This window comes from Scardinius erythrophthalmus, assembly GCF_964197995.2.
Source record: "Scardinius erythrophthalmus genome assembly, chromosome: 3".
Taxonomy (NCBI): Eukaryota; Metazoa; Chordata; class Actinopteri; order Cypriniformes; family Leuciscidae; genus Scardinius; species Scardinius erythrophthalmus.
In genome coordinates this window covers 33780315-33796191 of record NC_138223.1, presented here as the reverse complement: position 1 = coordinate 33796191, position 15877 = coordinate 33780315, and the positions used below count along the sequence as shown (strand labels likewise).

Below are 15877 nucleotides of genomic sequence, written 5' to 3'. Positions count from 1 at the left end.
TGCTAGCATGTTTTAAAATGTTTCTAGCATGTTTAGAAGTCAATGGCATTTTTAACATGTTGCTAGAATGGCATCAACGTGTTAAACATGACACTTCCTGTTACCAGTAGGTGGCGCTATTACTATAACTGAATGTTCTCATGTAGATGTGTTCAGGACAGAACGCTTATCAAAAGTGTGAAGTTTGGGGCAGATTGGACATTCCATGCCTGAGTTACAGCAAATTCCTATTTAATTGCAATAATAGCATGCTTTAGCACTTAGCTAAGAGTTTGCTAGCATGTTTTAGCATGCTTCTAGTATGTTGTTAGCATGTTTAGCACTTGCTGGCACTTTTTTATATGTTATTAGGAGTCCATAACAGTGTTAAACATGTCACTTCCTGTTGCCAGCAGGTGGCGCTATGACTGTAACTGAATATGAGCATGGTCATGTGTTCAGGACAGAACGCTTATCAAAAGTGTGAAGTTTGGGGCAGATTGGACATTCCATGCCTGAGTTACAGCAACTTCCTGTTTCATGGCGAAACATCGAAATTTGTCAGGCCGCCGAGGACCCGCCCTTCGACGAAAACTCAAGATCTTCGCAATTTAACGTCGCAAAGGCCTTAAGATTACACTCACCAAATTTGAAGATGATCAGATTAAAACTGTAGGAGGAGTTCGTTAAAGTACGAGGCCTGAAAATGGCAAAAACTGCACAAAAATCTGAGAGGAAGTTGAAAATGGCTGACTTCCTGTTGTGTTTAGGGCTATGCTCCAAGAGACTTTTTTGTAGGTATTAGGTCATTACATGTATGTACCGAATTTCGTGCACGTACGTGGAACGTTGTGGGAGGCGCACTCCGTTGAACTTTTATAGGTGGCGCTATCGAGCCGTTTTGCCCCGTCCAATTCTGAAACCTATATCAGATGTAAATTTTCGCCAGTTCTGACGCGTGTGCAAAGTTTCGTGAGTTTTCGCGCATGTTTAGGCCCTCAAAAATGCAATTCAATGCGGAGAAGAAGAATAATAATAATAATTAAAGCTGCAAGCAGCGATGAAAGGGCCCTCGCACCCGTGCCATCAACACTCGGTGGCTTTAGGAAGACAGAGCATGGTTGGGAAATGTACATTTAAGGAGGTATATATAGTAAGAGTATGTCAAAGTCAGTTACAAAATGTTTTGTATAATGGTGATAATAGCATGCTTCATGACTCAGCTAAGTGTTGCTAGCATGTTTAGTCTGTTTCTAGCATGCTTAGTACACAATAATTATGTGGTTAGTACTGCATTACGGTGTTAACCATGTCAGTTTCTGTTGCCAGTAGGTGGCGTTATGGCTATAACTGAATATGAGCATGGATGTGTGTTCAGGACAGAACTCTTATCAAACGTGTGAAGTTTGGTGCAAATTGGACATTGCCTTCTTGAGTAACAACAAAGTCATGTTTCATTGAATTAACATTCTTTAGCACTTAGCTAAGCATTGTTAGCATGTTTTAACATGTTTCTAGCATGTTTAGAACTCAATGGCATTTTTAACATGTTGCTAGAACGGCATAAAAGCGTTAAACATGTCACTTCCTGTTGCCAGTAGGTGGCGCTATTACTATAACTGAATTTGAGCATAGACATGTGTTCAGGCCATGATTCTTATCAAATGTGTGAAGTTTGGGGCAGATTGGACATTCCATGCCTGAATTACAGCAAATTCCTATTTAATTGCAATAATAGCATGCTTTAGCACTTAGCTAAGAGTTTGCTAGCATGTTTTAGCATGTTTCTAGTATGTTGTTAGCATGTTTAGCACTTGCTGGCACTTTTTTATATGTTATTAGGAGTCCATAACAGTGTTAAACATGTCACTTCCTGCTGCCAGCAGGTGGCGCTATGACTGTAAGCATGATCATGTGTTCAGGACAGAACGCTTATCAAAAGTGTGAAGTTTGGGGCAGATTGGACATTCCTTGCCTGAGTTACAGCAAATTCATATTTAATTGCAGTAATATCATTCTTTAGCACTTAGCTAAGTGTTTGCTAGTATGTTTTAGCAAGTCTCTAGTATGTTGGTAGGATGTTTAGCACCTACTTGCATTTTTTTATATGTTATTAGGAGTCAAGAACAGTGTTAAACGTCACTTCCTGTTGCCAGCAGGTGGCGCTATGACTATAACTAAATATGAGCATGGACATGTGTTCAAGAGATAACTCTTATCAAACGTGTGAAGTTTGGGGTAGATTGTACATTGCCTTCTTGAGTAACAACAAAGTCCTGTTTCATTGAATTAGCATGGTTTAGCACTTAGCTAAGTACTGCTAGCATGTTTTAACATGTTTCTAGCATGTATAGAACTCAATGGCATTTTTAACATGTTGCTAGAACGGCATCAAAGTGTTAAACATGTTACTTCCTGTTGCCAGTAGGTGGTGCTATTACTATAACTGAATTTGAGCATAGACATGTGTTCAGGCCATGATTCTTATCAAATGTGTGAAGTTTGGGGCAGATTGGACATTACATGCCTGAGTTACAGCAAATTCCTATTTAATTGCAGTAATAGCATGCTTTAGCACTTAGCTAAGTGTTTGCTAGCATGTTTCTAGTATGTTGCTAACCTGTTTAACACTTGTTGGCTCTTTTTTATATGTTATTAGGAGACCACAAGAGTGTTAAACATGTCACTTCCTGTTACCAGTAGGTGGCGCTATTACTATAACTGAATTTTCTCATGTAGATGTGTTCAGGACAGAACGCTTATCAAAAGTGTGAAGTTTGGGGCAGATTGGACATTCCATGCCTGAGTTACAGCAAATTCCTATTTAATTGCAATAATAGCATGCTTTAGCACTTAGCTAAGAGTTTGCTAGCATGTTTTAGCATGCTTCTATTATGTTGTTAGCATGTTTAACACTTGCTGGCACTTTTTTATATGTTATTAGGAGTCCATATCAGTGTTAAACATGTCACTTCCTGTTGCCAGCAGGTGGCGCTATGACTGTAACTGAATATGAGCATGGTCATGTGTTCAGGACAGAACGCTTATCAAAAGTGTGAAGTTTGGGGCAGATTGGACATTCCATGCCTGAGTTACAGCAACTTCCTGTTTCATGGCGAAACATCGAAATTTGTCAGGCCGCCGAGGACCCGCCCTTTGACGAAAACTCAAGATCTTCGCAATTTAACGTCGCAAAGGCCTTAAGATTACACTCACCAAATTTGAAGATGATCAGATTAAAACTGTAGGAGGAGTTCGTTAAAGTACGAGGCCTGAAAATGGCAAAAACTGCACAAAAATCTGAGAGGAAGTTCAAAATGGCTGACTTCCTGTTGTGTTTAGGGCTATGCTCCAAGAGACTTTTTTGTAGGTATTAGGTCATTACATGTATGTACCGAATTTCGTGCACGTACGTGGAACGTTGCGGGAGGCGCACTCCATTGAACTTTTATAGGTGGCGCTATCGAGCCATTTTGCCCCGTCCAATTCTGAAACCTATATCAGATGTAAATTTTCGCCAGTTCTGACGCGTGTGCAAAGTTTCGTGAGTTTTCGAGCATGTTTAGGCCCTCAAAAATGCAATTAAATGCGGAGAAGAAGAAGAAGAATAATAAATATAGCTGCAAGCAGCAATTACCGGGGCCAAGCAGAATAAGACGACAAGACATGCCAACATGTCTGAAAGTGTCAGACCAACTGCAACAATGAGCAATTAAAGACATTTAAAGAGGATTTTAGGCGAAATGGCTGAAAAATCATGTAAAAAGTGATTCAAAATATGATTTAATGGATTGTCACTTTTGACCAAAAGGTGGCGCTGTTACGAAATTGATGTGGTGTGGTCAGAGTAAGGAGACAGTGACACATACAAAGTTTTGTGTCAATATGTCGAGGCATTGCAGATATAAAGCCTGAATAGTCATTTTGGCATCATGCCTCAACTTTGCTGCTGTGCTATACGAAAACGGTTTCATCAATCGACACGAAATCCATAACTTTTTGTCGGCACAGTCTGGAGATGATACGATTCGATTTTGGTGAAAATCGGACAAACGGTCTAGGAGGAGTTCGAAAAAGTAGGTTTTGAATGAAAATCAAGATGGCGGACAGGAAGTTTGGCCAAATAAGGAAAACTTGGTATCTATGTTCTCGGCTTGACCCAAGGAATCTATTAAGAACCGTGGAATTTCAATAGCCAGATTTATTCAAAAGTTATTAGCCTTTTTGGAAATTTTGTTATAACTTTTGACCACTAGGTGGCGCTGTCTTGAAATATTTTGGTTGCCTTCAGGGGATGGTGCTGATGACACAATCTGAGTTTCGTAATATTACACCAATGCATTTGTTTAGTATAGCATTTTATTTCACAAAACTGTATTGAAGTCAATGGGAATTTCATATTTTGTTCAATTATAGCGCCACCAAGAGGCTCAGTCCCACAATTTTTTTTACGTGTCCTCAGAGTGAGCCCATACATATGTGTGTCAATTTTGGTGAAAATATCTCAATTCGCTTCGGAGTTATAGACATTTATATGAAAAAACACGAAAAAAATGACTGACACATGACTTTGATTGGAAATTAGTACCCCTAAACATCAATATTTTCGCATTTGGGCATTGGCGTATAGCTATCGACCTATGTTTCCAAACTTCTGACGGTGGTTTCGTCTCGATCGGACTAGCGGTTTCAAAGATATAGCCAAATGTTTTTTAAGCGCTAAATCACAACGCTACACAAACCGTAAGGCGAAACCTAGCATGTTTGGTATCGTAGGACTCGGCAACGATTCAGGAGTCTAAAAAGATGAGTTTCGTGAAAATAAGTCGACCACACCCAAAGTTATAAGCATTTGAAAAAAAAAATTCACCACTAGGTGGCGCTGTTTCGAAACTTCTCAGGCTCATTCAGGGCATTGTGCTGATGACCCATACCACGTTTCGTAACAATCCGTTCATGCGTTCATAAAATACAGAATTTTAGCACAAAATTCAAAATGGCCGACAGCCAAAATGACCGATATGGTCAAATTGGATATCAGTCGACTCGGCATGTTGCCCTGAATCTAACGAGACCAATTGTATGATTTTTGGACAAACTGTTCAGAAGTTATAAGCAAAAATAGCCATTTTTCATATCTCCGGACCAGTAGGTGGCGCTGCGCCGAAACACAGCATGTAGCCTCAGGTCATGCTTGTGAGTACAAGTACCAAGTTTGGTCTGAATACGATAAACCGTTGCGGAGATACGGCCTTACGACTGTTTTTGCTAGCGCTACGTAAAATGTATTTGTGCGTTTATTGAAAACGGTTTGACGAATCCATTTGAATTCCATAACTTTTTGTCAGCACTACCTGAAGATGATCTGGTTCAATTTTCGTGCAAATCGGACAAACCGTCTAGGACGAGTTCGAAAAAGTAGCTTTTTTTGAAAATTCAAGATGGCGGCCATATTTTTATGACGGCAAATGACGTCATAGGGTGCAATCGAATCGCCATGAGCTCAGGAATCAGAGGAAAAAAGAATTTCGCTGATTGGCCTTTTGGTTCAAAAGTTATTAGCAAAATAAAAGTGAAACTTTGGACAGGTGGTGGCGCTAGAGGGAATGACTTAGAAACACCAAAATTGGTGTATTTAATGTTGAGACGGTCCTCTATCAGAATGTCAAACCAAAACAACTTTCCCGCAATCGGTTCTATGGGCTGCCATAGACTCCCATGGCGGAAGAATAATAATAATAATAAATATAGCTGCAAGCAGCCATTACCGGGGCCAAGCAGAATAAGACGACAAGACATGCCGACATGTCTGAAAGTGTCAGACCAACTGCAACAATGAGCAATTAAAGACATTTAAAGAGGATTTTAGGCAAAATGCCTGAAAAATCATAGAAACAATAATTAAAAATATGATTTGATGGATTATCACTTTCGACCAATAGGTGGCGCAGTTACAAAACTGATGTGATGTGGTCAGAGTGAAGTTACAATGACACATACAAAGTTTGGTGTCAATATGTCAAGGCATTGCAGAGATAAAGCCTTAATTAATGCTATTAGCATCATGCCTCAACTTTGCTGCTGCGCTATACGAAAACGGTTTCGTCTATCGACACGAAATCCATAACTTTTAGTCGGCACGGTCTGGAGATGATACGATTCGATTTTGGTGAAAATCGGACAAACGGTCTAGGAGGAGTTCGAAAAAGTAGGTTTTGAATGAAAATCAAGATGGCGGACAAGAAGTTTGACCAAATAAGGAAAATTTGGTATCTATGTTCTCGGCTTGACCCAAGGAATCTATTAAGACCAGTGACATTTACATAGGCCGATGTATTCAAAAGTTATTAGCAGTTTTGGAAATGTTGTTATAACTTTTGACCACTAGGTGGCGCTGTCTCTAAATATTTTGGGTACCTTCAGGGGATGGTGCTGATGGCACATTCTGAGTTTCGTAATATTACACCAATGCATTTGTTTAGTATAGCATTTTATTTCACAAAACTGCATTGAAGTCAATGGGAATTTCATGTTTTGTTCTATTATAGCGCCACCAAGAGGCTCAGTCCCACCATTTTTTTAATGTGTCCTCAGAGTGAGCCCATACATATATGTGTCGATTTTGGTGCAAAAATCTCAATTTGCTTCGGAGTTATAGACATTTATATGAAAAAACACGAAAAAAATGACTGACACATGACTTTGATTGAATATTACTACCCCTAAACATCAATATTTTCGCATTTGGGCATTGGCGTATAGCTATCGACCTATGTTTCCAAACTTCTGACGGTGGTTTCGTCTCGATCGGACTAGCGGTTTCAAAGATATAGCCAAATGTTTTTTAAGCGCTAAATCACAACGCTACACAAACCGTAAGGCGAAACCTAGCATGTTTGGTATCGTAGGACTCGGCAACGATTCAGGAGTCTAAAAAGATGAGTTTCGTGAAAATAAGTCGACCACACCCAAAGTTATAAGCATTTGAAAAAAAAAATTCACCACTAGGTGGCGCTGTTTCGAAACTTCTCAGGCTCATTCAGGGCATCGTGCTGATGACCCATACCACATTTCGTAACAATCCGTTCATGCGTTCATAAAATACAGAATTTTAGCACAAAATTCAAAATGGCCGACAGCCAAAATGACCGATATGGTCAAATTGGATATCAGTCGACTCGGCATGTTGCCCTGAATCTAACGAGACCAATTGTATGATTTTTGGACAAACTGTTCAGAAGTTATAAGCAAAAATAGCCATTTTTCATATCTCCGGACCAGTAGGTGGCGCTGCGCCGAAACGCAGCATGTAGCCTCAGGTCATGCTTGTGAGTACAAGTACCAAGTTTGGTCTGAATACGATAAACCGTTGCGGAGATACGGCCTTACGACTGTTTTTGCTAGCGCTACGTAAAATGTATTTGTGCGTTTATTGAAAACGGTTTGACGAATCCATTTGAATTCCATAACTTTTGGTCAGCACTACCTGAAGATGATCTGGTTCAATTTTCGTGCAAATCGGACAAACCGTCTAGGACGAGTTCGAAAAAGTAGCTTTTTTTGAAAATTCAAGATGGCGGCCATATTTTTATGACGGCAAATGACGTCATAGGGTGCAATCGAATCGCCATGAGCTCAGGAATCAGAGGAAAAAAGAATTTCGCTAATTGGCCTTACGGTTCAAAAGTTATTAGCAAAATAAAAGTGAAACTTTGGACAGGTGGTGGCGCTAGAGGGAATGACTTAGAAACACCAAAATTGGTGTATTTAATGTTGAGACGGTCCTCTATCAGAATGTCAAACCAAAACAACTTTCCCGCAATCGGTTCTATGGGCTGCCATAGACTCCCATGGCGGAAGAATAATAATAATAATAATAATAATAAATATAGCTGCAAGCAGCAATTATCGGGGCCAAGCGCAAGCAGATGACAGGATATGCCAACTTGGCTGAAGGTGTCAGACCAACTGGAACAATGAGCAATTAAATACATTTAAAGAGGATTTTAGATGAAATGGCTGAAAAATCATATGAAAAGTAATTTAGAATATGATTTAATGGATTATCACTTTTGACCAATAGGTGGAGCAGTTACAAAACTGATGTGATGTGGTCAGTGTGAAGTGACAATGACACATAACTAGTTTGGTGTTAATATGTCAAGGCATTGCAGAGATAAAGCCTGAATAGTGCTTTTAGCATCATGCCTCAACTTTGCTGCTGCGCTATATGAAAACAGTTTCGTCAATCGACACGAAATACATAACTTTTAGTCGGCACGGTCTGGAGATGATACGATTCGATTTTGGTGAAATTCGGACAAACGGTCTAGGAGGAGTACGAAAAAGTATGATTTTAGGCGAAATGGCTGAAAAATCATATAAAAAGTAATTAAAAATATGATTTAATGGATTATCACTTTTGACCAGTAGGTGGCGCAGTCACAAAACTGATGTGATGTGGTCAGAGTGAAGTGACAATGAGACATGCAAAGTTTGGTGTCAAAAACAAAGTCCTGCCGTTTGGCCTGTTCTGGCTAAAGCGCGAGTACTGCGTCGAGCGTGGACCTCCGGTCTCTTATGCCTCAAGGTAGATCAAAAATGCATCTCAGCTCTGAAACCTTGGAAAGCGACCGACTGGTACAGGTCAGGTGTAAGCCTGGGGACTTCCTCGAGTGTGAAGGTAGTGTCCAAGGACGCCTCCACCTCGGGATGGGGAGCGCTGCTCGAGGGCAGACCGTTCTTTGGCCAGTGGTCAGAACGGGAAAAGCTTCTACACATAAACTGCCTGGAAATTATGGCAGTTGACAATGCGCTGAGGCGTTTTCTGTCCCAAAATAAAAGGATACCGCGTCTTGGTCCGATCGGACAACATGTCGGTGGTGGCCTATATAAATTCCCAAGGAGGTATCAGATCCCGAAGCCTTTACAGGCTGACGGAACGCCTCCTGATCTGGGCTCAGCATAATCTGCGCTTGCTGAGAGCAGCGCACGTGCCAGGTCACCTGAATGTAGGACCAGGCAGACTGTTCAGGAACAATGTTCTGGCAGGGGAATGGTCTTTACATCCGCAGACAGTCCAACTGCTGTGGAAGATATTCGGCAGAGCGAAGGTAGACCCATTTGTGTCTCAGGAAAATGCTCACTGTTCGGACTTTTTCTCCAAGAGCAGGGATGCGCTGGCTCACATCTGGCCCCGCTGCCTGCTCTATGCTTTTCCCCCCGTCACGCTCTTACCGCAGGTATTAGGGCGAATCAGGGAAAACGGATGCGCAGTGCTACTTGTGGCTCCGCTCTGGACGAACCAAGCCTGGTTCCCAGTTCTGATGCAGCTGACGAGCACTGCTCCATGGTTGATACCAGTGAGGAGGGACCTCCTCTTTCAGGCCAAGGGGTTGATCTGGCATCCCTGCATGCTAGCGTAACCTCGGTTCCCTGAGATGATACAGATGCACCAGCAATACCAACTCTAAATGATATAGGCATTAGCTCAATAAAACACCCAGGATGACCTTTAAAAATGTTAGCAATTTACACCGATAAACTTTAAAAACAGTGTGGCTAAGGTGACACCTAATCTATGTCATCCCTGTTACCCCACATGTCAAAACCTGTTACTATACAAAAGTAACAGGCCTGACAGTAACAGGTTTGACAAATTCAAGCTAATTTGCTAATTGCTAGCTATTAGGGCAAGGCCACAAAAGCACATGTTGTACACTTTGAAAGGATATTACTTGTAGATATTGATTACATTAATTTAAATTTATACTTTAACAATCAGTAACAGTTTTGACATTGCATGATGTCCGCACCTCAGTTAAACCTAATAAATCATCAAAATAGAGTATTATAGAAGAGAGAGAGAAACTTGCTTGTGTTCTAACTGTTGGAATAATGAATGAGAGATGATGTAACTTTCTGGAAGTGATGTCACAGGAATGTACCATTATTTTACAAGGGGTGTTTGGTGAGGGTAACAGGCATGACATGAAATCAGGGGATACCGATAAAATTATTTATATTTTATTAAAAATAATGTATATTTATGCCAAAACATTGCTTAACAGTGACACTATACTTAGAAAAATATGAAAATGTGATTGTTGTATAATTTTGTGTTCAATTTGCAAATTAAAAGTCCTGCTGAAAAAGAACAATCACAGGGAGGGACAGGCCAAAAACTTTACCATTATCAGCATAAATGCAATTTTTATTATTTAAAATAATATATAAATGACTTTAATTTAATGTAATCTTGAGGAAATAATACATAGTACTATTATGTTTTTAAATCACAAATTTATTTGTTGTTATAGTAATTCTACGTCTGATTATTTCTCAGGGACACAAAAGGCACCAATTTTGTGGAATGACCACGAACAGCTTACAACGCCTATTTTACTATGTAGATCCTCATCTGCATATCATTTGCATATGATTATTCATACACGTGATAACGTTTAACGGTACAAGACACATTACATTAATAAAAATCAAGTTGTTGCCTATCCTTGCCTTGTTTTTGAATACATACATCAAATAGTGTTAAATACATTTCAGAGAAAGTTTTTCTCAATCTTTTCCACTGGCCGTATTGTATTTTTAATTGATATTTTTAATGGAAACAGATAGGCCTTGGGCATTATTTGCACGAAACTATTTTCTCAGACAATCTGGTATTATCATGATAAGCAGTTTTCTCTGTGGTTAAAACATTAAAACACAGCATGCCAGAGGAAAAGTGTTCAAAAACATTGCATCCACAACAAATATTTCTATTGACTGAATTTGAATATAAAAATGTTGTAACTTCTGAGTAATGATTTCATGTTTAAGTGCAACTGCATTAATATGAATGGCATATTTAATCTAAATGTATATATTAGAAGTAAAACATAGTTTAAATCATTATTTTATTTATTTAAACTGTTATTTGCGTCAGTTTCAAACGGCCCAATGCGCTCGCTGGCGCGGACATTTAAGAAGGGATGGATATTTGCTTCAAGTGACAAGCTTGGTGAGTGAAATTATATTTGTATTATTTTTCTGTATGTTAAATTTTCTTTTGATTTTCTGTCTAAAAGTGACCAAAAAGACAATTAACTCCAGCTCACCATCGGTGTCGCCAATTCCCTTTGTCTCCAGAATGTGCGTACGCACGGCTCAATGTTTGCTTAAAGGTGCGCATATTCTCCCGTCAAGTTTGTTTTTTATAGATCACAACCTTTGCGTGGGAACTGGCGTACGTACGTTTCCAGCCCCGTTTTGTGCGTACGCACGCTTTATAAATGAGACCCCTGGTGAATAAATGGTCAGTTATGTTAATGTAATAAAGTAAAAGTTATGCTATGTATGCAAGGAGGGTAAATGTTTATTCATTCCCAGATCCCAGCCACTGGGGGAGCTGCGACTGTTGGCAGAGAGAACATTTCCGGTTGGTAGGAAGTTATTGTGTTCCCATTTCTCTAACGGTAAGAACGTGCTCTCATGTGTTGTCTATATAATCTTATTAATCAGTATTTATTATTGCTTATTCATAATATATCTAACATAATTTGAAGTATGTGTATATTAGTTGACGTGTATGTTTATTTGTGAGAAATAGGCGTTAGTTGGTGTTTTAATTTAATGAGGTTTGCTCATTGTGGTGTTGTAAAGCTAACGTTAATCTTAACAAAATAGCATGCAAAAGTATTTTAAAATAATCCTATATGTAGTGTGTTGTATAGATGAGGTGTTTTGAAGGTATGATTCGTTTGAAAATATGTTATTCTCGAATCCTGTGGTCGTTGAAGAGAGCATTAACTTTAGTTCAGTACGTGTAGGAATGTGCGTATTTGTACCATTTTGAGAGAGCCTATCATGATTCATAAGAAAACAACACGAAATGCGACAGACTAAAGTGCGTATTGTTCTGTGAGGTAAATATTCCGGTTGTCATTTGTAGTGCGAATGCTTTTTGATCACGTTTAGTGTCCATGTAAACAATATTCAGATTCATTCATCGGAATGAATTCAGATTGTACGAGTTTTGTTCGTAGATGATTAAAATACGTTCACGATCTACTTTTGAAGAAATATATTATCATGCAATAGTAGCACACATTTTATCAGTTTTCTGGCGTTTCCGCCACTGTACAACGCGACGTGCATTGACATCACATGTTAATGCAGAGGTAGAGTTACACTCACGGGACACTGCAATTCACTAAAGGGCATTATTTGCATTTGCATGGTTAAATATTTCATTCGTGTGCTGATGCGCTGTTCATGCGTGTTTCTGAGCGCATTAAACCCGAAGTGTATGTTAGACACTTAAAGCCTGTTAAACAGCGCCTTGGTTAATGGACTAAGTTGTCTTTGTGTCTTATTAAGCCAATACTTGTCAATAAAAGATTTACGTAAACACATTTGGTTTATGACTAAAGTGAAAGCAAGAAAACATTTGAGAGAAAACTGGGTGCGAGTCATGCGTGTATTAGACGCGTCGCGTGCAGGTCTTAAAGTGACAGAGTAGCCTTATAATAAACATGTTTCGGCTTATCATTAAAAGAAAAGTTCACTCAAAAATGATAATTGTGTCATTTTTTACTCATTCTAAATTTGCTCCAAACCTGTATTAATTTCTTTCTTGTGCTGAACACAAAATAAGATATTTTGAATAATGTATCTATCCATAAAGTTGCTGACCTCCATTGAATTGCATAGTAGGGAAAACTATACTAAGGAAGTCAATGGGGACTAGGAGAAAATAACTATTTGCTGTTGACTGAGAACTTTACTAGTAGCTTTAATACGAATCAATCTATAAATACAGTAAAGTCAATTTAGTGTTTTATTTTTGTATTTTAATGTTACTGTTTAACACCTACTGTAGGTGAAAAGTAATAATAATATATAAAGCATTGTTTATTTGAATATTTTGGTGTGTATATGCAATGTGTATCTTTGTTTGTAATTTTTAATAACAAAGAAAATATTGACAACGATTTTTATGTTTGCCACTTTGGCCTAAATGCTTGCAATTATTTTTTTTTGTTACTTTTTGTTACCTTGTAATGTTTTGTTTAAAAAATAGGGAGATTAGTTACTTGCAAAATGGTAAAACCAACATAAAAAGAACTGTGATAAATTTGTTAATTGTGATTTTTTATTTTATTTAAATAATCGTTATATGATATTTTTGCCACATTGGCCACGCTTACGTGCATGTATGTATTATATACTGGTTTGTTATGTTTTAATTTAAGTGTTCATTGGGATCCTGACATTTGTATTGATGTGTTTTGTTTCATTACTGCAACGAAACAGCTGGTTTACAAAATATTATTTGTTATTATTTCTCTACTTCATTCTACTATTAATTCTATACAGACACTATATAGTGTAACAGATACATATGTGTTAGCTTAGCGATGAACAATTAATTGCATTTGTGATATGATGAAATGCATTTTTTTTTAAGTGCAAAGCTGCGATTACAGTCTGGTCCCGTGATGTGCGAGAGTAAACCAGTTTGTATTGCAGATGAAGCATCAACTTGGCACGCTACGCATAACAGTTTGTTTAATTTATGTGATATTGTGTTATAGATTCTCTCCAGCGATTCTATATTGATTAAGATAATTTCAGATTTATGTCTTAGCTTAGTTTTAAAACAGATACATGATGATGCGTGTGCTTTACAAACAACCACATTCTGCTTGTTTCTAATTCCTCTCTGTCACACACACACACACACACGACACCACTCGAACCTTACGAGAAATAATATTTAATGAAGTTTGACGATCTGCGTGATGGCATGCGTAGAAACACGTCTGTGCAAATAAAAGTGTATAGTGTTGCCTCTGTGCTACTTTACGTATTCTAATTATGTAGGCCAGCACTCTTAAATATTATAAATATATGCATTGAGTTGCATTCTGCTCCTATCCTCAATTAAATATTTAAAATTTACTCCATTGGTTTCACATTCAAGGCTTAAGCTAGTCCAAGGGTAAAATGCATGTTTGAGTGATTTTAGACATATCTTAAAATATATATTATATTATCAAAATATATATTATTTAATATCATTGTTTTGTCTCAATATGCACACTAGTAATGTTTTTTCTAGGGCATGTTTATAAAACCTACTTAAATATCATAATTGAACTAAGGCCTAATCCTGGTTTAGGTTAAGCCCTGTCTTTGAAATGATGCCACTGAGATTAATTTGCTTCTAATGTGGAGAATAACTGTGAAATGATTACAATATAAAATCATTAAAAGCTCAAATATTTTTAATAGTGATTATTTGGTGAATGTGTAATGTAGTACATTTTTAATAGATTGAAAAGACTAATTATATATATATTTTTAATGAATTTTATGAGTTTGTCTTTTTAATGAAACAAATACTGATACTCATTGAAATTGATTATTATAATTGATTATCATAATTGGTGACTAATTGTCTATTAATGTTGTGTGAACTGAATTTGAGATTTTTCCTTGTGTTTCAGAAGACTTTCAGAAGTAATCTAAGGTAAGGCCTGGTAAACTATTTTTTATCTATGTGAAAATATAGGTAATACAAGGCATTGTGTAGAAGTTAAATACATGCTTTATTTTACAGTTTACAAGTTAATTGAATCAATTGGTCATTGGTAATTTAGTTATAATGAAAAATTATTTTTGTACCCGTGTATTTTTGTGAATGTAAACACATTTGTAATGTGTTCAGGAGAACGTTTTTGTCAAAAAGGATGTACAAATTAAGGGCACAAATAAATATATATATATATATATATATGTCTGTATATGTCTGTGTGTTTTCATATAATTGCAGATGCCACGTGGAAAGGGTTTCCGTCGGTCCCGGGCGGCAAAGAGGAGGAATGCTGAGCGCGTTCTGCTCACTTCCTCCATGGAGTTGGCTGAGGTTATGCCTCCTCTTGAAAAAAAGGCATCGTTCTCTGGTTCTACTGTCGAGAGCCTGGATTTCCAAAACTTTCCGGCAATTGCCAAAAACTTCCAAATACCTTCCAAAAACCTTCCAATGACTTCCAATAACCTTCCAATGACTTCCAATAACCTTCCAATGACTTCCAATAACCTTTCAATGGGTTCCAATAATTTTTCAATGGTTTACAATAATCCCTCAATGGTTTACAATAACCCCTCAATGGCTTGCAATAATGTTTCAATGGATTCCAATAACCTTCCGATGTGTTCATCTCTTGATGTCGATAACTCTGATTATTTTCCACAGAGAGTCTTACAGGGTTCCTTCCATCAAGCTGATTCCAGATTTGGTTTCAACCGTGGCAGACAGTGTGCAGCAAACAGCATCACAGCAGTCATGATGAGTGTGCTGAAGGATGTGCTGACGTGGACAAGAGATGACCTGGATGCTGTTCTGTTGCATGGAGATGACCTGTACACATCCATGGACTTACAGGGGAAGATCAATGATTCAGCATGGCGTGGTTATGTTGCTGTTCCAGAATTGCCAACTGTGCACACACTCTTCAACACAACATTCTCAATAAAGATGTCAGATTCTCTGAGTGGTGTTTTTGGTAATGATGTGTATGATGGTGCATTGAGAGGTGTGTGCATGTCTATAGAGGATGCACTTCAGAGGGCCCTGTTTCAGTCTGATGCATGTTTGTTGAACATTTATGGCTACATTTGTGCAGTTATAAAGGCAGGGTCAATGTTTGCTGTGGTTGATTCCCATTCACGTGATGATAAAGGTATGGTTAAGTCTAATGCAGGCACAAGCGTAGTAGTTTATTGTGACGACATTTACATGTTGTTTTATCATGTTGATAACCTTGCCACATCACTGAAAGGTCAGGGAGAATCATTTGAAGTGACGGGTGTGACAGCAACAGTAATCGATAAG

General features: G+C 38.1%; 1 protein-coding gene across 1 annotated transcript; it reads left to right on the top strand.

The window, feature by feature from the left end:
• The first annotated feature begins 10930 nt into the window (after positions 1-10930).
• On the top strand, positions 10931-15536 carry LOC308688419 (uncharacterized protein). Its single transcript, XM_081361440.1, has 4 exons — positions 10931-10999; positions 11368-11453; positions 14490-14512; positions 14816-15536. The coding sequence occupies exons 1-4, from the start codon at positions 10939-10941 to the stop codon at positions 15027-15029; spliced, it is 384 nt and encodes a 127-aa protein (XP_081217566.1). The 5' UTR covers positions 10931-10938; the 3' UTR covers positions 15030-15536.
• Positions 15537-15877: the final 341 nt, after the last annotated feature.